Raw genomic sequence first — 25,106 nt, forward strand, 5'->3', positions numbered from 1 at the left:
CAAATGACAAAAAAAAGTCTACGTTAGTGTAGTATTCCATTAACGTCCACTAGCTTCTAAAAACGTGCTTGTTTTTAAGTGATCTTTACACTATGTGGGAGATTTACTAAACCTGGTGCACACAGAACGGGATTGATGTCATCGCGTCTCCAGCCAGTCACAGAGCCAGAGTCTGCGAACCCGGAAGCAAAACGGGTGAAGATGGAAGTTGTCTCCAGCGATGACATTGCATCGCTGGAAGGCTCCATTTTTAGGATATTTTTATAGAATGTGCTGATATGCGAGGCATACTAGCACATTATTCCTTTGCCTTGCAGGTACGAAAGAAAATAAAAACATGTTGCGGTTTACAACTGCTAAATCTAAAGGAAAATTGTACATTTTCTGTCCAGCCTTAAGGCTCGTTCGTACACACAATCAGATTATTATACCAATTTTACGTCCTTTGTGTTGCATGCTAGTTTCATATGCAAAGTGAAGAGGTTACTTTTATATGAAAATTTTCGTACGTAATTCAACTTCAGAAATTATGCAATGTGTTGAATTGTTTTGTATGCATTCTTTTCATTTCCGAGCATTCGTAGTCTTGCTCTTACGATTGTTTTTGGACGAAAACTGTACTATGTAAACAAAAATTGGATGTTGTGTTAACGTACGATAATTTTATAGCCTGCACATTCAGCTTTTGTCGTACGAAAATTCGTAATCGGCTGTCAAAAGCACCATACTAACGATCCGAAAACCGGCAGATCGTTCGGACAAATTTTTACTTCTGATTTTCTTATCGTATGTACGGGCCATAAGGATTTGACAATAAAACCTAGCAGCTGATTGGTTATTGTGCACAGCTGCACCAGATTCTCTGTGCACCGGGTTTAGTAAATCTGCCCCTATGTGTACCCACCAGCATTGGATGCTCAGCTCCTATGTTGACCCATGGTTAATAAGTCTAAAGTGCTTGTCCCTTTAAGGGCAATATCTGGATAGCATTTGATCCTCCCCTTGTCTCCGCCTGGTCTGTTTTCTCCCAGTGATGGTAAGCAGATACCACAATTGGAAGCTTAGGAAAAAATACATGGACCATCATAGTACTTACCATAAAAACAACTGTACTTATTAAGAAACTTCATACAGCAAACTCACATTTTGGAGTGCACTAGAGGCTGGTGCTCAACAGACAAGTAGCATGTGTAGAAAGCCCAGCGGCACTTCTACTGAAGACTGCAGCCTGTGGATGGATAGTCAGGGAAAAAAATGTGCGGCAACGTGATACCAACTTTTTATAAACTGGAAAGTTTATACACTATATTACCAAAAGTATTGGGACACCTGCCTTTTCATGCACATCAACTTTAATGGCATCCCAGTCTTTGTCCATAGGGTTCAATATCAAGGTTTAGGAATGTGCCTATGGCAATGTTTGACCATTCTTCCAGAAGTGCATTTGTGAGGTCAGGCACTGATGTTGGAGAGAAGTGCGAACAAAGAAGGGAGCGCACCGATCTAGCGCATTATCCTCAATGTAGGCTTTATTAATAAAACATAAAAATGACTACTCACAAAGGTGTAAATCAGTCATATCAAAACCAAGTGTGTGAATATCAGGAGCAATCCATGCGAATGTCCACTGTCCTTAGCGAATGATAGCTGACACGTTTCGAGGCTTCGCCTCTTCCTCAGAGCCACTGTGCCATGTCGAACTCACAAGTTTAAATAGCAGAGTATCGCCCAAGCCTCATCTGTGGGGCCTTGGGAACTCCTTCCTCTAGGGTGTGGTTACAATATTTTTAACCTTTTGCCACATATACCACTGCCATCAGCCCCCAGAGCTGTGGATTCATAACATACCATGATCAAGTGTGCCATCCATGTAACACACACTAAAAACGTATGCAAAGATGCAAATAAAAGTAAAAATAATAAGGTCCATTTCAAATTAAAACAATAATAATAATAATAAAAACCATTTCAAATTTAAAACACCAACATACCCCAAACAGATCCAAGGAGGTGTTGCTATTGGCCATAAGTACATCATGTTAATATTGCTGCTGATGATGGGAGTGACAATAAAAGTGTTGATACTGCACTTCCATATTATCCGTTATACATGACATGCAGGGAGGGAGCCGACCGGAGGCCTACCAAGCCTCCTACCCTGCTTGTGTCCACTGATATCAGTGGAACGCATGCCGCCAGCTACCACCCGGGTCGCTGCATTGTGCGTTCCAAACACGTGACGTCAGTTCCGCCTTTCATCTTTTCTCATTCACCGTCCATACCAGCTTGTATAAACCCCAGAACGGACAACCCAGGACTGATGCCAGTGAACCAAAGGAGCAGGGGCTCCCCATCCGTACATCCAGACCCCAAAAAATTCATTAAATCAACCCCTCGTCCTACTTAGCTGACATCCTTGTACATGATGGAAGGGGAGTAAGAGAATTCCTACATCCTGTCAAAATTAACCACCTGCAGCACCTCCAGAGGATATATATGGGCATTACAACTACTATGCATACAAAATTGTAAAATCATTTAAAAAACATTTAAAAACTTATTGATATTATTTAATGTATCTCTCTATATACCAACAGTTCCATCTGGTAAAATACCTTTGTAATGGTACCGCATATTCAAGTACATATATTAATATTTTAAAAACCTATAAATAGACCTAATTTGTAAATCCACAAAAGAGGCTACCTATAATTGTCACATTAAATCATAATGCGACCAACCCTGAAAGACCTAAACGATGGGCCCGCTTGCAAACTGAAACCAGATATATGAAAACTGTTGAATAAAAAGTAGTGTGTGTGTGTGTGTGTGTGTGTGTGTGTGTGTGTGTGTGTGTGTGTGTGTGTGTGTAAAACTATGTTAAAATATATAATAATAAAACACTGGATAAATAGATATGAGAAAATCATAAATAGTAAATTCTGCAGATATGTTGATAGCTATTATAGGAAAGAAAGAAAAGACAACTTTGTGCATGAGTGTGAGCAATTAACACATAGCTTTTTTTTTTTGAACCAAACAAACGTTTATTGAGTTAAACATGACATATAAACATACAAAAGAAAAAATACCGTCAGACATTTGCACAAGTACAGGAGTACATAATCAAAAAAATGCAGGCCTCACACTGGGCAAGAAGTACAAGGCATAAGAGTCAAACAATAAGAGAACAATACACTTGACGGGTTGTAATCAAAGACTATCCATCACAGTCCAACACACAGTAGAGACCATGGGCGCAGGTCCAGAAACCAGTCGCTGCGTCAAAGCGTATACGTGCAGTATCCCCTGTTTCTGAAGTCTGACATGTGTCAGGGGCCTCCAGCCACCTATCCCATATTTTGTTGTACCTTTTGGGGCAACCCCTATTAGCATACATGACCTTCTTGAAAGGGAGAGTAGCGCTCACCACTGCCTTCCAAGCCTCAAGGGTAGGGGACACAGGCTGCATCCATTTCAGGGCTATTACTTTCCTAGCAGCAAACAGGGTCTCCCGGAGAAATTGAACCATATTTTTGTCCGCGTCAGACTCGGGAAAAATCCCAAGTAGGCACAGCTTGGGGTCCAGGGTAGTCGGGCATCCCATACGGTCATGCAGGAACCGGACAACCTGCGTCCAAAATCCCTGCACGCCCGAGCAGGACCAAATCATGTGCCCGAAGGTGCCCGGGGAGTGAGAACACCTAGGGCATGCAGAGGAGCGGGAGGAGTCAAATCGAGCCAGTCGCACAGGGGTAAGATACGATCTGTGGACAATATAGATCTGAGTTAGCCGGTCCGACAATTTAGGAGAGACCAAGGTGCAAGCTTCCAAGGCCTCGTCCCACTCCTCGTCCCCCAGCTCCCCAGCACCGCCCACCCAGGACTCCCGCACCCCATATGCCAGGGCAGTCACCCGCTTGGTGCCTAACATTTCATAGAGCAATGATATGAGTTTGCGGTGTTCCTGGCCCCTGATCACCTCAAGTATGTCAACTGACGGTAAGTCCGGGATGGCATGGGCAAATTGTCCTCTCAAAGCGTGGGACAACTGCAAATAGTAAAAGTGCATGGATGCCGGGAGTTGGAACTCCTCCTGGAGTAGGCTAAAAGACTTAACAGACCCAGCAGAAACAACATGGGACAGCAAATATATACCCCTACGAATCCACACCCCAGGATCAGGGATATGGAGGAGCTCCGGTAGCTGACGGTTAAACCACAAGGGAGTCATGGAATGCAACGTTGCATCCCCGGTTCTGGACAACGCCAGGTCCCAGACCCGCCTGTGATGGAACAGGAGACCTCCCCGAGGAGCCACAGGGGTAGACCCAGCAACACCTCTAAGGACATCACAGAACGGGTGAGGGAGCCGCGACTCCGCACCTCTGCAGACCAGCGCCATATACCTGTCCGAGTCCTGTTTATCCAGATGAAAGAAATGCGATAATTGGGCAGCCAGGTAATACCTTGCCAATTCAGGAACCGCCATGCCCCCTAACTTGGTGGGTTTCTGGGTGTGCCTCCAGGACAGCTTGTGTCTGGAGGAGCCCCAAATAAATGATCTCAGCAGGCTCTCTAGAGTCATAAAGTATCTATATGGAATATAAACTGGCGAGTGCCACAGCAGGTATAGGATTTTGGGGAGCAGGATCATCTTTACCAGGCCCACCCTGCCCATGACGCCCAAGGGTAGCCTAGCCCAAACTTGTGTTTTGTCCTTGACCAAGGCAAAGAGGGGTTCAATATTTAACGGGATATAGTCAGGAAGGGATCTAGTCACCCGGACCCCAAGATGCTTGAATTCCGACACCCGCGACAGGGGGAGCGACGCTTGGTCAGCTGCTGGGGGGAAACTGTCTATAGGAAGGACAAGGGACTTGTCCCAATTGACCGTCAGGCCAGAAAATCTCCCGAACTGCTGTATGACCTCCAGGGCACGCCTCAAAGAGGGCCCGGAGTCTGCCAGGTACAGGATCATGTCGTCTGCGTACAGCCCAACACGCTCCTCAAGGTCCCTGCGGCGGAGACCTTTTATGCCTGGGTCCGCCCGGAGGGCCATCGCAAGTGGCTCGACCGCCAGGGCATACAGCAGTGGGGAGATGGGACACCCCTGACGCGTACCTCGAGAAAGAGGAAAGGACCTAGAAGTCCAGCCATTGGCCACCACCCGAGCCCGAGGTTGACTGTATAACACTGTAAGCCATTTAACGAACTTCGGACCGAACCCAAATTTACGGAGACATTGCCACAGGTATGACCACTCGACAGAATCAAAGGCCTTGGCGGCATCCAAAGTCACAACCACCCTGGTACCGACACAGTCATGGGGGGCCTGCATGTTCATGAACAAGCGCCTGGTGTTGAAGGCCGTATTCTTGGCCGGCATGAATCCCGTCTGATCGGGGTGTACCAAGGAGAGGATCACTACGTTGAGTCTAAGGGCAAGTACCTTGGCCAGGATTTTAACATCGCACTGTAACAGTGAGATGGGCCTGTAGGAATCCGGATACCGGGGATCCTTGCCAGGCTTGGGGAGCAAAATGATCAGTGCCTCACACATCGAGGCAGGTAAAGAGCCCAACTCAAATGCCGCCTCAAACACCGCGAGCAGACGGGAGGTCAAGGACTCCGAATACTGTAAATAAAACTCGATGGGGAGGCCATCAGATCCAGGCGCTTTAGCCCTAGCAAAACTAGAAATGGCAGAGACTATCTCGGTCTGAGAAATCGGGGCCTCAAGCACCGCAACCTGTTCAGGGGTCAGTGCAGGGAACTCCAGGGTATCCAGCAAACTGGTCAGATCCAACGGATCATAATCCACCTTAGAGGAATAAACCTCGCTAAAATACGAAGCAAAGAGCTCCGCCACAGCCGCTGGATCCGAGGAGTCCCCCAGCACCGAGGGGTGAAGTGTAATCACCACGGGCGGCCTATCGTCCATATGTGCCAAATAGGCAAGCAATTTGCCCGATCGCTCACCATGCTCAAAAATACGTTGACGGCCGAAAAATAATTTATGATTAACCCGTTCCTGGAACATATGGTCCAGGGCCCTAGACCGTAATTTGAGTTGAGAAAGTGCGTCCGGCGTCGGAGAGCCGGCATATTCAGCCTCCAGTTCAGCCAATTGACGTTCAGCAGCAAGAAGGTCGGTCCGCGACGCCCTGCGATGTCGAGCAATACGCGACGTCAAAAGTAACCGTGCATGGCCCTTGAAGGCCTCCCACACCGACAACGCGGAAGCAGTGTCAGAGTTGGAGCTGAAAAAAAAGTCCCATTCTGTCGTCAAGGAGTCAATGTCCGGGATAGTCTTGAGCCAAAAGGGATTCAAGCGCCAATGTCTCTGGGGAGGGGTGGTAAGCGGGGACAGAGTAGCCATATACGGGGCGTGGTCCGAGAGCAGTCTCGGGCCAAAACGGGCGCCCAGAAGCTTGGGCAGAAGGGCCTGGGAGATCCATATACCATCAATCCTAGACATGGTGGAGTGGGTCGTGGAAAAGCACGAGTAGGCCCGTGCAGTGGGATGTAAACACCTCCACGAGTCAAAGAGGTGACAGCTGGTCAACAATCTATGAAAGCGTGTGGCTCTATCCGGGCAGGGTGGGGAGCCCGGGGCACCCACCCTATCCAGAAACGGATTGGAGACCGTATTAAAGTCCCCCATCCAGACTGCAGGAACCGAGGGGTATCTTGCCATAAACATCATGCCCTCCGTCAGGAGGGTAGCACTAAAGGGGGGAGGAAAGTACCAGGCTAAGAGAAGTATGTCATGCCCCCCCATAGCTCCAGCCACAAAGACATACCTACCCAAGGGGTCCGTCACCACCTCCTTTACTGCGAAAGCCACAGACCGGGAGACCAGCAACGACACACCCCTCGAATGAGAGGAATGTGACGCATGAAAAGCCCAGCCGACCCACGGTCTGCGGATGGCCCCAAGTAAGTTTCCCTCAACATGCGTTTCAACTAGTGCAATGACATCTGCCCTCTGTTCCTTGAGGTAGGACAGGATAACCGTGCGCTTGACCTTGTCTCGGATGCCCCGCACGTTCCACGTAAGAAAGGTCAGCCCTGCCATAACATCAAGGAGGAGAGAACATGCCGTGGCACAGGATGTGGACAGCAACCCAGGACAGGTGTAAACTGCACCCGCCGCCCATGGCCTGAAATCCAGGAGTCCAACCAAACAGTGCGAAAATACAGGGTAGTGCAAATACATGTCAGTACACAAATCACATAGCATAACTCAATAAACATAAACCCCCACCCAGCCCAACACACACCCCAACTTGTGTGAGCATCAATCCCAAAACCAAACAGTCCACGGGCAGCAGTGACCAGCCGCCCCGGGTAGCTCCACCAAAAGGCGAAGCCCCCCAGGACCAACCAGAGCACCACGAGCCCGTGGGGGCGAACAATCTCCGAAGAGGGGTCCCATTTCTGGAACACATCAGTGAGCACAAAGTATGACAACGAGGGTTCACAGCACCCATGATGGGCATAGAGGCCTCCCGGCCGGAAGTCAAAAGTAGAAAAAAAAAAAAAGTCTGTATCGGCAAAACAGATGAGAAAAGAAAAAAAGGTCCATGGGGGGGGGGGGGGGGAGGGAAAAGAGTCCGTACGACCAAGGGGAGGCAAAAAAAGAAAAAAAAGGGGGGGGCAGGTAAAAGGGCAAACAGGCATCCCCCGAAGGAGTTCAGTCCAAAAATACTAGTGTGTCAGGGGAACAGAGGGAGTGCCAACACGAACTTCCAAGGCATGTAGGGCAGGTGAAGGGGGCGAGAAGCAAAGGGAGAATCATCAGGGCAGTCCAAACTGGAGAACGTACAGTCTTCCAATGTACTCAGGGGCGGGGAAGAGGCAACAGACTCACCGCTCACGGCAGACGATCCAGCCAGGCTATCGCCGCGTCAGGGTCTTCAAAAAAATGTACCCTATCCTCTCCAACCACTCGTAGCCTGGCCGGGTATAACATCGCATACTTGAGGTTGCGGGTCCTAAGGCGCCTCTTGACTTCTCCAAACTGGCTACGCTGCTTCTGGACTTCCGCCGAGAAGTCCGGGAACGCCATGATGTTATGGTTGTCCAGTGGGATATTCCCCCGCTCCCTGGATAGCCGGAGCACCGCATCCCTGTCCCGAAAGTTCATGAATCTGGCAATAAAGACCCGGGGTGGTGCACCTGGGGGCGGCTTTTTAGCTGGCATTCGGTGCGCCCGTTCCACAACAAAGGCGTGCGAGAATGCCTCCCTGCCGTATGATTTAACCAGTAGATCTTCCAGGAACGTGGCAGGGGACGACCCCACCGCAGCCTCCGGCAAGCCAATAAAACGAACGTTATTACGCCGGGCTCTGTTCTCCAGATCATCCTGTTTATGTAGCAAGAACTGTATATCCCTGGCGGCCTGTTCAGTAGCGTTCTGTATGGGGGGTAAATCATCCTCCACTCTGGAGAGCCGTCCCTCGGCTTCCGACATCCTGCCCCGCAACTTTTGAAAGTCCTGCCTGAGTAAAGATATGTCCACCTTTTATCTCCTCTATTTTAGTGGTAAGGGACGCCTTGCAATCCGTGATGGCAGCCAGAATGACTGCCTGGTCCGCAGCCTGAGCCGCTGCAGTAGGAGCTGGCTGGGACGGTCCGCCATTTTGGGCCATGCCGCTCACCTCCTGGCGCCGAAACTTCTCCAGCTTAGCCGCCGCGGAGACATGACCAGGGCTAGATGGCGGTGTCCACCGGCGGTCGGGGGTAAGGGTATCGCTCGAGTTTGGAGCCGCAGGATAGCTTAAACGGAGATCCGCCGGGAGAGCCTCTCTAGAACACGTCCGCTCACATAGGTCTTCAGGCCACGCCCCCCATTAACACATAGCTTTAACAAAAAACGTGTACACTGCTGCCCAAATCTTACCCTCAGGAGGCGTATGGTTTGTCCTACGTATAAGCAAATCAAACCATGGGTCAAATAATTGGTTCCACAATTGATAAATTGTTTGATCTTGTGGCTGCGACCATCTGATCTACACAGTTCTTAACCCCACATTTATAGTTGCCCGTTTGGTCAAAGACAGTAAACCAGGGGTTAGTCACTGGTACTCCTTTGTCCTGATTCGGAAGCTTTTCAGGGGTTTTTACTCAAACCTTTTTACAGTTCCCAGGAAGGAAGGCAAGGTATGCCCAATTCTGGACCTCAAGGTGCTAAACTGCTTTTTTCTCACTTCTATCGACATCAAGGACACCTACCTGCAGATTCTAATATTTGCCAGTCATCAACGCTTCCTCTGTGTTGCCATGAGCGGGGGATTGCGGTACTGGGGTACCTCAACTATCTTCTTCTGCGAGCCGAATCTCCGACTGCGCTAATGGACAACTGGAGATTGCAAAATCGAAGGGAGTTTGGTTGGATTCTGAACCTTCAGGAGTCTGCTTTGGCTCTTTCCATCTAAACTGGACCATCTGGGTCTGACTCTGGATTCGGCCTCAGCCAGCATGTTTCTTCCTCTGGAAAAACTCCAGACATTGCAGGAGGCAATTCAGCTTCTTTTGTTTAGCAGATGGTTATCCCTCCGGGCTTGCATGCGGGTGCTGGGCCTGATGGTGTCCACCCTTGAGGCGGTCTGTTTGCACAGTTCACACAAGATCTCTGCTAAAGAGATTCTGGTGAAATGGGACAAGGATCCACGATCTCTAGAGGTGGCTTTGTTCTCTGGCACTTAGACAGGGAAAATCCTTTTTCCCCCCTGTGCTGGACGGTTGTCACCACGGATGCCCGCTTGAGGCATCCTCAGCACAGTTGTGCTCAGGGAGACCAGACTGCTGATTAATGCTCTGGAAATCCAAGCGATCAGCCTTTGTCTGGCTCATTGGACAATTCATCTTCAGCGGTGTCCGGTACGAATTAATTTGAACTTTGCCACAGCTGTGGTCTAGTCAATCACCAAGGGGGCATAAGTAGTGTCCTGGTGGTTCAATAAGTAGCCGGCATTCTAAGGTGAGCTGAATGGTTTGTTCCAGCCCTCTCAATTTTCTGCCACAACTCCTGTGCTCCTAGGAAGTTGCTGCTATCCGGTGGTCAGCAGGTGGTGCTGTGGAGCAGAGCACAGAGCTGAGCAGAGAGCGCGGGATCAGTGCGGCGTGCGTGAGAGGAGCAGGTGTTTGCAGATTGGTGTGTGTGTGAGTACCCCCCCCAGTAGAACCGGCGGCGTCCGGTGCTAGAGCCCCCCCTCCAAACTAAAGCGGGCGGCGAGCGGTGCGGTAACCCCCCCTCCCTCCCTTGTTGCGGGCGGCAGTGAATCCCCCTTGCGGCGAGCGGTGCGGGAGCCCCCCCCACAGAGAGGAGCAGAGGAGACTAGCTGACAGGGAAGTGACCGAGGGAGGCGGGTGCAGAGAGGAGACTGACCGACTGAGGGAGAGGGAGGAACTGCAAGTGACAGGCTTAAAGGGACACACATTAGGTAAGTAAGACTGGCGACTGAGGTTGAACACTGACTGAGGGTGTACTGTAGTGTAGTACCTGAGTGTCTGGGAGTACCTGTTACTACCTGAGTGTCTGGGAGTACCTGTTACTACCTGAGTGTCTGAGAGTACCTGTTGCTACCTGAGTGTTGGGAGTATCTGTTGCAACCTGAGTGTTGAGAGTACCTGTTACTACCTGAGTGTTGAGAGTACCTGTTACTACCTGAGTGTTGAGAGTACCTGTTACTACCTGAGTGTCTGGGAGTACCTTTTACTGCCTGAGTGTCTGGGAGTACCTTTTACTGCCTGAGTGTCTGGGAGTACCTTTTACTGCCTGAGTGTCTGGGAGTACCTTTTACTGCCTGAGTGTCTGGGAGTACCTGTTACTGCCTGAGTGTCTGGGAGTACCTGTTACTGCCTGAGTGTCTGGGAGTACCTGTGTTATATTCTCCGTGTTGTCAGAGACACAGGACTCTGGTCTGGAACAACGGATGTTTATTCAGGACTCTCTGTACAGCATTACAGGACAGCTCTGCATATCAATACATCTCTACATGTGTCTAAAGATGGCCACTCTGCCCCTTGACCCTTGTCATCACTCCTGGGTGGAGCCAGCCTTAAAGTGACAGTACATGTGAAACCCTTCAGGTATAACACCTTCCATCCATACCTAAAAAAAAAAAAAAAAAACAACAAAACAAGAACAGGCATAAAACAGTAACTCATAATTTGTCCAATACAGTCCTCCAACTCAGGAGATTTACATGGCTTCTTCCACGTCCGGATGTGAGAACAACTTCCAGGGACACTACGGGGAGAAAATGGCAGCGGATCACTTTCGGCGGGCCCGTCGAAAGTCTCGTAACCGGTCTTGCATTTGAAACCGGTCAGGAGAGCAACAGTGTCGTTGAGGACGGGCACCCAGCGACTCGGGGCTGGAGGAAGCAGGGCTGGCCGGAATGGACACCGGCGGGGCCAAGAGGGGATCCCCTAGCTCAGAGGGTGAGCAGACCTCTGGACCAGGGCTGGAGGGCTCTGTTGGAGCTGAGTTCAAAAGTTCAGAGTCGTCCCAAGCATCAGTCTCAATGCCTCCTGATCCGGTAGGAGCAGATCCTTGAGACACTGGAGGTGCAGCCGATGTCAGGGATTCGGGCAACTGAGAACGAGGACGCAATTGGTCCGCATGCCTTCTGCAAATGGAACCATCTTCCAGGCAGACCCTATACATTTTGGGTCCCAAAGTCTCTGCGACGATAGCAGGAAGCCAACGAGTGTTGGAAGCGCCATAAGATCGGGCCCATACCTTTTTGCTGGGCTGTAAACCGGGGAATCTCGTCGTGTTCGACCCTCTTGTCTTGGGACTGCCGTACATGTTCCTGGACCGTTTGAGGGCGGAGCATATCCAAAACAGTCCATGGCTGCCGACCCAAAAAAAGTTCAGCTGGAGTTTTCCCAGTGGTTGCATGTGGTGTAGTTCTGCAAGCAGAAAGGAAGGAGTCCAGCTGCTGGGGTGACAGGGACTGTTGTTTACTTGTAGCCACAGTAGCTTTGAAATAGCGTTTGAAGGTCTGTACAAACCTTTCTGCTTGACCATTTGTAGCCGGGTGGTAAGGTGCGGTCAACTTGTGTTTGATGTTGTGGGCAGTCAGGAAACCCTGAAACTCCTGGCTTGTGTATTGTGCACCGTTGTCTGTGACAATTTCTCTGGGGTATCCAAACGTAGCAGCGAGATGTAACAGTATGGAAATCGTCGCCTTAGTCGTTGGCTGGGTAACAGGAATGACCTCAGGCCACTTTGAATGGGCATCAATAATGATCAAAAAGGTGTGTCCTCTGATCGGGCCTGCAAAGTCCAAGTGTAGGCGAAACCAGGGAACCGTGGGCCAAGTCCAGGGCTGGACGCACCCTCGAGGAGGGTCTCTTGCAGTTTGTGCACATCCAGCACACGCATTCACATATGTCGTGATATCGGAGTCGAGGTTTGGCCACCACACATAGCCTCGGGCCTTTTGTTTCATACGTGTGCCCCCGGGATGACCAGTATGTAGCAAGTCCAGAATGTGTCTCCGGAGGGTCTGTGGAACGATCACTCGGTCTCCCCATAAAACACAGTTGCCAGACACAGTTAATTCCAGACGCCTACGGAAGTAAGGTTCATAATCCTGTGTGACAGTTGCAGGCCAACCGTACCGTACCCAGGAGAGTATTGTCTTAAGGAAGGTATCCTTGGCTGTATGGACTGCTACTTCCCCGGAAGACAGAAAGGACAGGCTGGTGTAACGACAACTCTTGACAGGTGGAGAAGAGTCTGTTAATGTCCTTGTCAGACGGGACATGGCGTCTGCATTAGCATTGGCATCATGGCTGCGATACTGGATTTTGTAGCTATATGCTCCCAAGAATAGGGCATAGCTTTGAAGACGGGCCGCAATCGTCTGGGAGATGCCTTTGTCAGGGCTAAAGATCTGAAGGACTGGTTTATGATCAGTCAGTATGGTGAATTCCCTACCATACAGGTAAAGATGAAACCTCTTCATTGCCCATATGAGCGCCAGAGCCTCTTTGTCAATGTGAGAGTAATTGCTTTCTGCTTTTGTCAAGGACCTGGAGGCGAATGCCACAGGTTTCTCTGACCCATCTGGCAAAACGTGAGATAGTACAGCCCCTAGACCATAGGGTGAGGCATCACAAACCAAGGCGAGAGGCCTTTGGAGGTCATAGTGCACGAGCATGCGTGACGCCAACAGCTTTCGCTTAGAAACTTCAAAAGCACGTTGGCATGCAGCCGACCAGTTCCATCTGGAGTGTTTCTCCAAAAGCTTGTTTAATGGAAACAAAGTGTGTGCTAGATCCGGCAGGAATTTGTGGTAATAGTTCAGCAAGCCCAGGTATGATCGCAGCTGTTGGACGTTGGTTGGGGCTGGAGCTTTTACTAAAGCATCAACTTTGGCTTCCGTGGTGTGTATACCCTCTGCATCCACAAGGTGGCCACAAAACTCCAATTTAGGTACCATGAATTGGCATTTCGCTAAGTTCACTTTTAGACCCTGCTCTTGGAGTCTTGCCAACACAAGCTCCACGTTATGCTTGTGTTCCTGGTCCGTCAGGCCCGTGATGAGCATGTCATCTAACAGGCACTGCGTGAAAGGAATGTCCGCCAAAATCTCATCCATTTTGCGTTGCCAAATGGCTGGGGCGGAGGCTACCCCAAACACCATCCGATTGTATTCATACAGTCCCTTGTGAGTGTTGATTGTTAGAAACTTGCGGGACGAAGGGTGGACCTCAAACTGTAAATAAGCTTGCCTGAGATCAAGCTTGGTGAACTTTTGAACTCCTGCAAGAGAGGTAAAAATGTCATCTACTCTGGGTAGGGGATACTGGTCTATCTCCAGTTGAGAATTTAGTGCCATGCGGAAATCGCCACAAAAATGCGTAAGTCTCCATTCGCTTTCTTTACTGGTACAACTGGTGATGCCCACTCGCTGTGCTCTACCTTTGAGATGACACCTTGTTCCTCCAGCCGGCTTAGTTCAGCTTCCACACCTGCTCGGAGTGCGAAAGGTACCGTCCGAGCTTTGAAGAACCTAGGCTGGGCATTGGGTTTCAGCCTGAGTCTCACACAGTCATGCTTTATTTTTCCCAAATGGTTATCAAAGACTTGTGGGAATCGCTGTTTCAGGGACTTCACCCATCCCTTTTCATCCCCTGATGGGATGGTCACGGTGTTGCAGGGGTTAATGGCGATGTCTGGCATGCCAAAGTGAGCAATCCAGTCTCTCCCAAAAAGAGGGGGTCCCCCAAGTTCTAAGATATACAATGGCATTCTCTTTGTCTGACCCTTGTAGGATACCTGTACTTTCACGTACCCCAGTGGGTGGAGTATCTGCTTTGAGTATGTCTGCAGTTTGATTGGTGTTGGACGGACAGTTGTTCGGATCAGAAGTTTTCTCCATTGTTTCTGGGTGATAACTGAAACTGCTGCTCCTGTGTCTACATCCATCTTGAGTTTCTTTCCTTCCACTGTTACCTCTACAGTCATTTCTGAGGGTGCTGAATGCATAAGATGTATGTCTAATCTGTGGAGCACTTCCTCATCCTCTGATTCCGATGACGACGGATATCTTCCCACCATATATGCCTTTGTCCTGGTGTTCAGAGGTTGTTTGTTTCGCACTTTCTTACTATGGCAGACTCGTTTCAGATGGCCTGCCTTACCACAATTATGACAGAGCTGTTCCTTAAACCGGCAGACTTTGTGATCATGGTCTGTATTCCCACAACGGTAGCAAGCTGACGTCCCGGTTAGTGAGGTTCTATATTTACCGTTAGCTGCAGTTTGCTTGACTGCTGTTCTGAAAACTTCCTCTTTAACCTCTCCCCTTCTACTCTGGGGGTTCAATGCCTCTGTATCTTTCACAGCCATTTCCATCACTGAAGCTATCTCAATTGCCTTTGTAAGGGTAAGGTCTTTCTCTGTTAACAGTCTCTTTTGGCTAGACTCACTATTCAGTCCCATGACAAACTTATCCCTCAGTGCAGTTGGTAAGTACTCCCCAAAAGAACAGGTTGAGGCTAGTCTGCGAAGGGCGAGCACATAAGCCTTAATATCTTCACCTGGCTGCTGCTGCCGCTGATAGAACCGGAATCTCTCTGCAATCTCTAGTGGTTTAGGCTGGAAGTGATTCCCTAACAGTGTCAGGAGCTCTGCCAATGTCTTATTTGCTGGTTTTTCAGGGAAAAGGAGATCCCTAAGAGTGTCCTATGTCCTAGCACCAACCACTGTCAGAAATACTGCTACTTGCCTGTCGCCTGGGATGGCATTTGCACAGAAATATTGTTCTAGTTCTTCAATCCAGGAAATCCACGTTGTCTGTTCTCCATCAAATTCACTTAATGTCCCGATCAATGACATTTTCCTGCTGGGCTCTGTGGGTGTTTGTATTCCTGACAATCCAGAGTTTTTTTTCTTCCTTTCCTTTCTCACACGGATAGTAACCTTGTAAATCCCATCCTCGTCGCCACTGTTATTTTCTCCGTGTTGTGAGAGACACAGGACTCTGGTCTGGAACAACGGATGTTTATTCAGGACTCTCTGTACAGCATTACAGGACAGCTCTGCATATCAATACATCTCTACATGTGTCTAAAGATGGCCACTCTGCCCCTTGACCCTTGTCATCACTCCTGGGTGGAGCCAGCCTTAAAGTGACAGTACATGTGAAACCCTTCAGGTATAACAACCTGTTACTGCCTGAGTGTCTGGGAGTACCTGTTACTGCCTGAGTGTCTGGGAGTACCTGTTACTGCCTGAGTGTCTGGGAGTACCTGTTACTGCCTGAGTGTCTGGGAGTACCTGTTACTGCCTGAGTGTCTGGGAGTACCTGTTACTGCCTGAGTGTCTGGGAGTACCTGTTACTGCCTGAGTGTCTGACCGGGCTGTGTGTCTGTGAGTGTTGGGCAACTGAGAGTGGGTGCGTCTGACCGGGCTGGGAGACTGTGAGTGTGTGCGACAGGAGTGTTGTGCGACTGACCGGGTGGTGCGACTGGGAGTGGCGTGAGACTGACCGGGCTGTGAGATTGTGAGTGTTGTGCAACTGAGTGTCAGTTGAGGGTAGCGGAGTACCAGAGGGTGAGAAGGTAGAGTTAGGAAGCCAGGAAATAACCACATAGGATAGACTTAAATCACTGAATCCCCATTAGATAGATTAGTAGGTACAATGCCCGGCGGGTGTGGAGATGCGGTTCGGTGTACATCTTGTGGTATGTATACGTTCCTCGATCATGAGATCGAGGGCGAATACAAATGCACAAAGTGTAAGCACGTCGTTTCCCTGGAAGCTCAGGTCCTGAATCTAGGGAAGCAGCTGGCAACACTGAGACGTATGTCCATACTGAAGGAGAGCTGGGATCGTACCCGCCAGGTGCAGGCAGGGGTCTGCACAGGGGTGGGCGGAATGACGGAGGTGCAGGCAGCAGAGTAGACATGTGACAGTTAGGAAGGGTAGAGGGCAAAAAGGCAAGGAGGCTGATCCTGGGCTTGAGCACCCCAATAGATACGCCCCGTTGTGTGATGTTGGGGAAACCAGTCAGGGACCAGCATTGCTGGAGCAGAGTGACGCCCCTAGCTGCCAGGGGAAGAACTCCTCCAGTGAGGCTGGGAGAAAGGGAAAGGAAAGACAGGTGCTGGTGGTAGGGGACTCAATTATTAGAAGGACAGACAGTGTAATCTGTGACAAAGACCGTGTGTCGCGAACAGTCTGTTGTTTGCGGGGCGCTCGGGTTCGGCACATTGAGGATCGGGTGGACAGATTATTGGGTGGGGCTGGGGAAGACCGAGCTGTCATGGTACACGTGGGTACCAATGACATAGGCAGAGGAAGATGGAGAGTCCTAAACGATTTCAGGGACTTAGGCGCTAAGTTGAGGAGAAGGACCTCCAAGGTAGTATTTTCCGAAATACTACCTGTACCTCGAGCCACACCAGAGAGGCAGCGGGAGATTAGGGAAGTTAACGAGTGGCTGAGGAGCAGGTGTGGTAAGGAGGGTTTCGGGTTCCTGGAAAACTGGGCCGACTTCTCAGTCTGCCACCGGCTCTTTGGTAGGGACGGATTGCACCTAAATGGGGAGGGTGCAGCCGTACTGGGTGAGAGGATGGCCAAAAAGTTAGAGGGGCTTTTAAACTAGGGAATGGGGGGGAGGGTACAGATGTAGAATTAGCCAGTGGAAAGCAAGTTTCAGAGGGCAGAAATGGGGGCATTAGCGGTTGGGTGATCGGAGCTCCTATACCCAGGGTGGGTATGGGGAAAAATCAAGTGAGCAGCCTAAAAACATCAAATGAGGATAAATGTAACCGGTCAAAATTAAGAGGTTTGTATACCAATGCCAGAAGCCTGGCCAACAAGATGGGAGAGCTGGAGCTGCTGATGTTTGAGGAGGACTTCGATTTTGTGGGGATAACTGAGACTTGGTTTGACAGCTCTCATGATTGGATGGCGACCATTCAGGGGTATTCCCTTTATCGCAGAGATAGAGAGGGTAAAAAAGGGGGAGGGGTATGTCTGTATATTAAGAACAGTGTACAGGTAAATATGAGGGATGATATTAATAATGGAGCTAAGGACGAGGCAGAATCCCTATGGGTAGAGCTTCAAAGGGAAGGAACGGTGGGGAAGGTAATATTGGGCGTATGCTATAGGCCCCCCAACCAGAGGGAGGAGGGGGAGGCGGACCTCATTTTACAGATAGGATTGGCAGCAAGGACGGGAAATGTCATTATAATGGGGGACTTTAATTATCCAGATATAGACTGGGCAGAAGGAACCGCACACTCAGCCAAGGCTAGGCAGTTCCTAAATGTTTTGCAGGACAATTTCATGGGTCAGATGGTGAATGCACCGACGAGAAAAAATGCGGTACTTGACCTACTGAATACCAACAATACAGACCTGCTCACGGATATAGAAATACGGGAGAACTTAGGAAACAGTGACCATAGGTCAATAAGTTTCAGTATTAATTAGTTATAGGAAGCAGAGGGGTAATATAAGGACGCTGAATTTCAAAAGAGCCAATTTCCCAAAACTGCGCTCGCTGCTAGAAAATATCAATTGGGATGGAACCCTGGGAACAAAGAACACGGAGGAAAAATGGGAGTGCTTCAAGAGCATACTTAACAAGGGGCTTGACCAGTGCATTCCAAAGGGAAATTTAAAAGAGCAAAATTAAACCCTGGGTGGCTAAACTCCAACATAAAAATGCATATTAGTGCTAAAGAAAAGGCCTTCAAAAAATACAAGACTGAGGGGTCATTGGCAGCATTTAAGCATTACAAAGAGTGTAATAAGAAATGTAAAGACTAAATCAGGGCGGCTAAAATAGAACACGAGAGACATATAGCGGAGGAGAGTAAAAAGAACCCCAAGAAGTTCTTTAAGTATATAAACAGTAAGAAAGCGAGGCCAGATCACATTGGCCCCATAAAAGATGATAAAGGAAATATGGCCACTGAGGACAGAGAAAAGGCGGAAGTGTTAAATCATTTCTTCTCTTCAGTCTTCATAAAGAATCGGGGGGCTACACGAATCTAGCTTGTAAGGCCAAACTAAACAACACACCACAGGAAGTGCCGCCATGGCTAACAGAAGATAGACTTAGAACTAAACTAGAGAAACTTAACATAAATAAATCACCGGGACCGGATGGCTTGCACCCGAGGGTTCTTAAAGAGCTCAGCCAGGTGATTGCCAGACCATTATTCTTGATCTTTAAGGATAGTTTACAGACGGGTATGGTGCCAGCTGATTGGAAAAAAGCCAACGTGGTACCAATATTTAAAAAGGGGCCAAGGTATATCCCGGGGAACTATAGGCCGGTCAGCCTAACATCTGTAGTCTGCAAGATGTTGGAGGGGATGTTAAGGGACCACATACAAGACTTTAGTAATGAAAACAGTATTATTAGTAATAATCAGCATGGATTCATGAAAAATCGTTCTTGCCAAACCAATCTATTAACCTTCTACGACGAAGTGAGCTGCCACCTAGATAAAGGTAAGCCTGTGGATGTGGTGTATCTGGACTTTGCAAAGGCTTTTGACACCGTTCCCCACAAACGCTTACTGTACAAACTAAGGAAGGTAGGTATGGACCATAAGGTGAGTACCTGGATAGAGAACTGGCTCCAGGGGAGAGTCCAGAGGATGATGATTAATGGGGAGTATTCGGATTGGGCGGGTGTGGAAAGTGGGGTCCCCCAGGGTTCGGTCCTGGGACCAATCCTGTTTAATTTATTCATAAATGATCTAGAGGAGGGGATATCTAGTACAATCTCAGTATTTGCAGATGACACTAAACTAGGCATGCCATTATCTTCTATGCAGGATGTAGAAACCTTACAAACGGACCTGAACAAAATAACGGGGTGGGCAACTACATGGCAGATGAGGTTTAATGTTGAAAAATGTAAAGTAATGCACTTGGGGGCCAAAAACCAGAAAGCAAGCTACTCACTAGGGGGGGAACCTCTGGGTGAGTCTAGGATGGAAAAGGACTTGGGGGTACTGGTAGACAACAGGCTTGGCAGTGGCATGCAATGCCAAGCCGCTGCAAGTAAAGCCAACAGAATACTGGGATGTATAAAAAAGGGGATTCACTCCAGAAATAAAGAGATTATTCTTCCACTCTACAAGACCCTGGTCCGGCCACATCTGGAGTATGCTGTCCAGTTCTGGGCACCGGTCCTCAGGAAGGATGTGCTGGAACTGGAAAGAGTCCAGAGAAGGGCAACAAAAATAATTAGGGGAATGGAGGACATCAGCTATGAGGAGAGGCTACAGGCACTGAACTTTTTCTCTCTGGAGAAGAGAAGATTGAGGGGGGATATGATATCAATATACAAATACTGTACTGGTGACCCTAGCATAAGGAACAAACTATTCAGAGTAAGGGAATACAATAAGACACGTGGCCACTCACTAAAACTAGAGGAAAGGCGGTTTAACCTTAAAATGCGTAAGGGGTTCTTCACTGTGAGAGCAGTAAGGATGTGGAATTCTCTTCCACAAGCAGTCGTATCAGCAGGGAGCATTGATAGTTTCAAAAAACTATTAGATGGGCACCTTAGAGACCACAACATACAGGGGTATACAATGTACGGTTAAAAGCAAACACACACACACACATCATAAGTTGAACTGGATGGACTGTTGTCTTTTTTCAACCTCACTAACTATGTAACTATGTAAGGATCAAAGCTGAAAGGGATTCCGTCCAGACTGACCTCGCCGGTCTTGGTACGCCGATCGGGTACGGCTGGTCGCCGATGCTCCTTGGGGACTTCCTCTCAGGGAGGATCTGCAGTCTCAAGGACCGATCTTCCATCCTGCTTCACAGTCGCTGGCTTTGACGACTTGGCTGTTAAACACCAGGTGCTGAAGGATGGAGGTTTATCTGAGTCGGTGGTTCCTACGTGTTGAAAGCTAGGAAATCTACTTCTAGGAAGATCTACCATCATACGTGGAAGATGTACATTGTGTGGTGTGAGTCTCTTGGGCTTTATCCTCTCTCCTTCTCAGTGGCTCAGATCTTAACCTTCCTTCAACGGGGGGTTGAACATAAATTGGCCTTGAATACCATCAAGGGCCAGGTATCGGTTTTGGCAGTCTTTTTCGAACGTCATTTGGCCTCGCACTCCCTGGTGCGTACCTTTCTTCAGGGTGTTCCTGCAATACAATGGCAATGGAGCCCTTCAATGCGGGCTCCATTGCCACCCTGGGATCTTAATGTGGTGATTTCCGCTCTACAGAAGCCTCCCTTTGAAAATATTTTGGAGGTTTCCCTGCTTGCGCTGCCCCAGAAGGTGACTTTTTTTTTTGTGGCTATCACCTCTGCGCTCAGGGTGTCAGAACTGGCGGCGTTATTCTGTCATTCACCTTATTGGTGATTTACAAGGATAAGGTGGTGCTTCGCCCCTGTCCATCATTCCTTCCTAACGTGGCTCTTAACTGTCATTTGCATGAAGACATTGTGTTGCCTTCCCTGTGTCCCAGGCCAAACATCCGAAGGAAATCCCCTTGCATGCCTTGGATGTGGTCCGGGCAATTAGGGGTGTACCTGGCAGCTACGGAGTCTTTTAGGAAGTCAGACTCTCTATTTTGTGCTCACGGACAGACTTGACTTAAAGAGTTGTCTGCTTCTTCTGCAACCATTTCCAGATGGATCAGACAGAGGGTGGTTCAGACCTATTGCATCAGGGGTCAGGTTCCTCCTTTCCCTGTCAAGGAGCACTCTATTAGGGCACTTAGTGTCTCCTGGGCTTCCTTTTATCAAGCTTCAGTAACGCAGGTTTGTCAAGGAGCACTCTATTAGGGCACTTAGGGTCTCCTGGGCTTCCTTTTATCAAGCTTCAGTAACGCAGGTTTGTCAAGGAGCACTCTATTAGGGCACTTAGTGTCTCCTGGGCTTCCTTTTATCAAGCTTCAGTGACGCAGGTTTGTAAGGCAGCCACCTGGTCGTCGGTGCACGCTTTTATAAAATTTTTATAAAGTGGATGTGTTGGCATCTGCCTATGCTTTTTTTGCTGCAAGGTTTTGCTGTGCTGGCTGCTGTTTAGGGGACCTGGTCCTCTTTGAGGTTGTATTGTTTTTTTCAGGTGAGCTCCAGTTTTTTTATGGTTGAGCTCAATGTTATCTGGTTGGCTTTAGTTAGCCTTGGGAATTTCTTTCTGCTTTTTTTCCCACCCCTCACGTTTAACACTGCTTTAGGACGTCCCCGAAGAATCAGAAGATGTGTCTGTCAATGAATGAAAGAGAAAATGGGATTTTGGACTTACTGTAAAATCCATTTCTCTGATGTTCATTGACTGACACAGCACCCACCCCTCTGGAGTTTGCTTTCTTTTGACCTTGCTTGTATCAGAAATGAGTGCCTGTAGCTGAGAGTGGGTCTACACCCCCTGGGACTGCCCATAGGCGTAGCCAGACTTTTTTCTGCCTAGAGTCCTACTCCTGTAGGGGGCAGTGTAACCCAATGGTTAAGAAGAATCAGGAGCTGTGTTAGTCAATGAACATCAGAGAAATGGATTTTACGGTAAATCAAAAATCCCATTTTATCTTTCATGAGCGCTATAAATCGGGTTAAGGGCCTTCACAACATGATCGTGAGCTTCCTGTCCAGGCATAAATCCCACCTGCTCTGGGCCAATGAGCTTGGGCATAGATTCTGTCAGTCTATTGGCCAAGATTTTCACCAGTATTTTTATGTCCACATTTAGCATTGAAATTGGCCTATAGCTGGCGCAATCGGTAGGGTTTTTAGCTGGCTTGGAAATAAGGGTGATGTGATAATAGTGAGCCGTGAAGCCATCAGGGCCAGGGCTCTTTCCCAGTTTTAGACTCTTTATTGCCAACATAAGTTCATCAACTGTGATAGGTTTTTCTTAAAATCCAATTTCTGCAAATGTTAAAGTGGGCATACCACTGTCACTTAGATCATTTCTCTAAGCTGCCATCAGTGCTGCGTGTCAAGCCAAGCCCCCTCTGCCTCCACTGTTTACTGTCATTTGAATAACTGAGTAGGGATTAGTTCTGGGTGTTAGCCTTTAATCTCAATTTGGGAAGAAATCCCCTTGATCAGCCTGGGCCCAGGATCCAGTTCTCTCAATGATCTTTTTAAAGGTTAAAGGCTAAGTCCACCTTTTGGGACCATGTTTCTTGTTACACCCATGTTTAAGGTGTAACATGAACGTTAACCTAAAAAAGATGGAGTTATTGGCACTTGCAGGCAGTTTAGGATTTATGTCCAAATTAGGATAATTTAGGTAAACCCTGCAGTAAAAATGTATTGTATGGGTTAGTTGACAACACACTATTCCCTGTAAAATCTGTAAATTAATAGGTTTTACCAAGCAATTTCTTGCAATTGTAAATTGACAATGGACTGTGTTTATTTAAGTGGAATACATGTTCACAAAGCAGAACTACACTGCATCTGAGGACCATAAATCAAAAACACTGTTTGATTCATTTCTAATATTCAGAGCAAGCTAACCCATCCACCAGTGTCTCCATGCTTTCTTTTTCTGAGAACTCACTTTGATAAACACCCCCTAGCATTTCTGGCTTTGGCTATCTTTAGTAGGGGGAGATGATTCATGTAGCATTTACTTCCTGTAATCTATCAGTCCTTAGCTCAGGCATGCAGGTGTGCTTAGCTGAGAGAGCCCATCCTGATGACTCCTGGGATGTATGACATAATTTACCTAGGCCTGGAAAGCACAAAGTAACCGAAGAAATGTAAAAAAGTAAATACAAAAAAATATCTTCCTATCAATTTACTACTGCTAGCAATATAATAATTAAAATTAGTTAATGTTGACTGAGACTGAAGTTCTGCATTAATGCTATTTGCCATAATGCGTTCACTGGCCTACAAATGTTTTAAACTTTGTCCCTTTGTATCTGTACTGTAATTAGGTAAATTATAATAATAATAGCACCTGCAATTATTGTTGGTGGAATTGTTTATTTTTACAGAAAGTAGTAATCTAAAAAAATCCAATTTTTTTTTTTTTTTCACAGCCCCTGTTCCACAAGTAGAGGCAAAGACTGTTTTACAGGAAAGTGAAGAGATGCCAGGATTTGGAAAGATCTATCCCACTCAAGTATCTAAGGATGATGACGATGATGATGGAGATGAGGAAGATGATTTGCCAAAAGAATTTATTTCCAGGAGGGAATTGGGGAAAAAGAGAATTTCAAAAGAAGGCAAGTTTTCTTTGTAGATGACTAGGGTTGAGCGGACACCTAGATGTCCGTGTTCGACGGGTTCGGCCGAACTTTAAAAAAAAGTCCGGGTCCGTGTCCCGGACTTTTACCGAACTTTTCCCGGACACCGAACCCCATTGAAGTCAATGGGGACCCGAACTTTAAGGCACTAAAATGGCTCTAAAACACCAAAGGAAAGGGCTAGAGTGCTGCAAATGGCAGCAAAACGTAATTAAGAGCATGGCAAGTGCTCTGCAAACAAATGTGGATAGGGAAATAACTTAAAACAACAAAAAAAAACAGAAAAATAAAACAATGTTCTTCTTCATCTCTGAAGGACGAGGCCCATATGGAGTAGGAGGGAGGTTGAGGTGGTGGTGGATGTGGCGGTGACATAGGCGTGCGCACAGGGTGTGCTGGGTGTGCCTGGGCACACCCTAATCACCTAGGGCACATAGCATTGCCAGTGAGGAGATGGGAAAGATCTCCCTGGGACCTGCTCTGCTCTATTTCTCCTTGCCTACAGATACATTACTCTCCCTGCTGGCAAACACATGCTTGTGTATTTCAACTTTGGGGTGCACACCTTAATGCAATAGGCTGCGCACACCTATGGGCGGTGTAGGTGGAAGCGGCGGTGGAGGAGGACCAGGACCGGATTAACAGCATCATGGGCTTGGTGCTGAGGATTTTGAAGGGCCTTAAGGGCCGTGCCTTGCCATGCACCCAGAGGAGGAAGGGTGCAGCCATGCATGCCTAATTCAACATGGGATGCTGTCTCTGAAGCCCATAAACACATCCATGCATCGCCAACTGTCCCTCCTTGTCCGGCCTTCACGCTGTGTGGGGAGGTTCTGAGGGTGCTGCCTGGGGAAGCGAGCATAGAAGCCAGACTTCTGTGTTTACAAGTGACAGAAGAGCGGTAACAGTGAATATGGCCAACCCGGGGCCTATATAAAAGGTAGGGGCCTGGAGCTGCAGCTCCAATAGCCCCTACATTAATCTGGCCCTGAGGAGGAGGACGAGGTAGCCAACACTGCTTCTTTTCAAAAATTTTAAATGAGGGTACACCCCAAAAGAGTGAGAAAGAGCAAAAATGGAACAATGGGTGGGTAAGGTCGGTATCCATTGCTATTCTGCATAAGGTACGGAAAAGTCCCGTGGGATCCATGCCTGGTTCATTTTAATGAACGTGAGCTTGTCCACATTGTCTCTGGACAGGCGGCTGCGCTTGTCTGTTATAACGCCCCCAGCCGTGCTAAATACCCGTTCAGATAATACACTGGCTGCAGGGCACGCCAGCACCTCCAAGGCGTAAAGGGCAAGCTCAGGCCATGTGCCCAATTTGGAGACCCAGAAGTTGAAGGGGGCAGACCCGTCATTCACTACA

The 25,106-nt window shown here is 48.3% G+C and overlaps 1 protein-coding gene across 1 annotated transcript in view; it reads left to right on the top strand.

Moving 5' to 3' along the window:
- LOC309543665 (RNA-binding region-containing protein 3-like) overlaps positions 1-25,106 on the top strand; it is a 120,102-nt gene that overhangs the window by 53,816 nt on the left and 41,180 nt on the right. The window contains exon 9 of the mRNA XM_082276118.1: positions 23,531-23,716. Coding sequence (XP_082132244.1) covers positions 23,531-23,716 — 186 coding nt within the window. The remainder of the gene's footprint in view (positions 1-23,530; positions 23,717-25,106) is intronic.

The sequence above is a fragment of the Pelophylax lessonae genome, assembly GCF_965119305.1.
Source record: "Pelophylax lessonae genome assembly, contig: HAP1_SCAFFOLD_284, whole genome shotgun sequence".
Classification (NCBI taxonomy): Eukaryota; Metazoa; Chordata; class Amphibia; order Anura; family Ranidae; genus Pelophylax; species Pelophylax lessonae.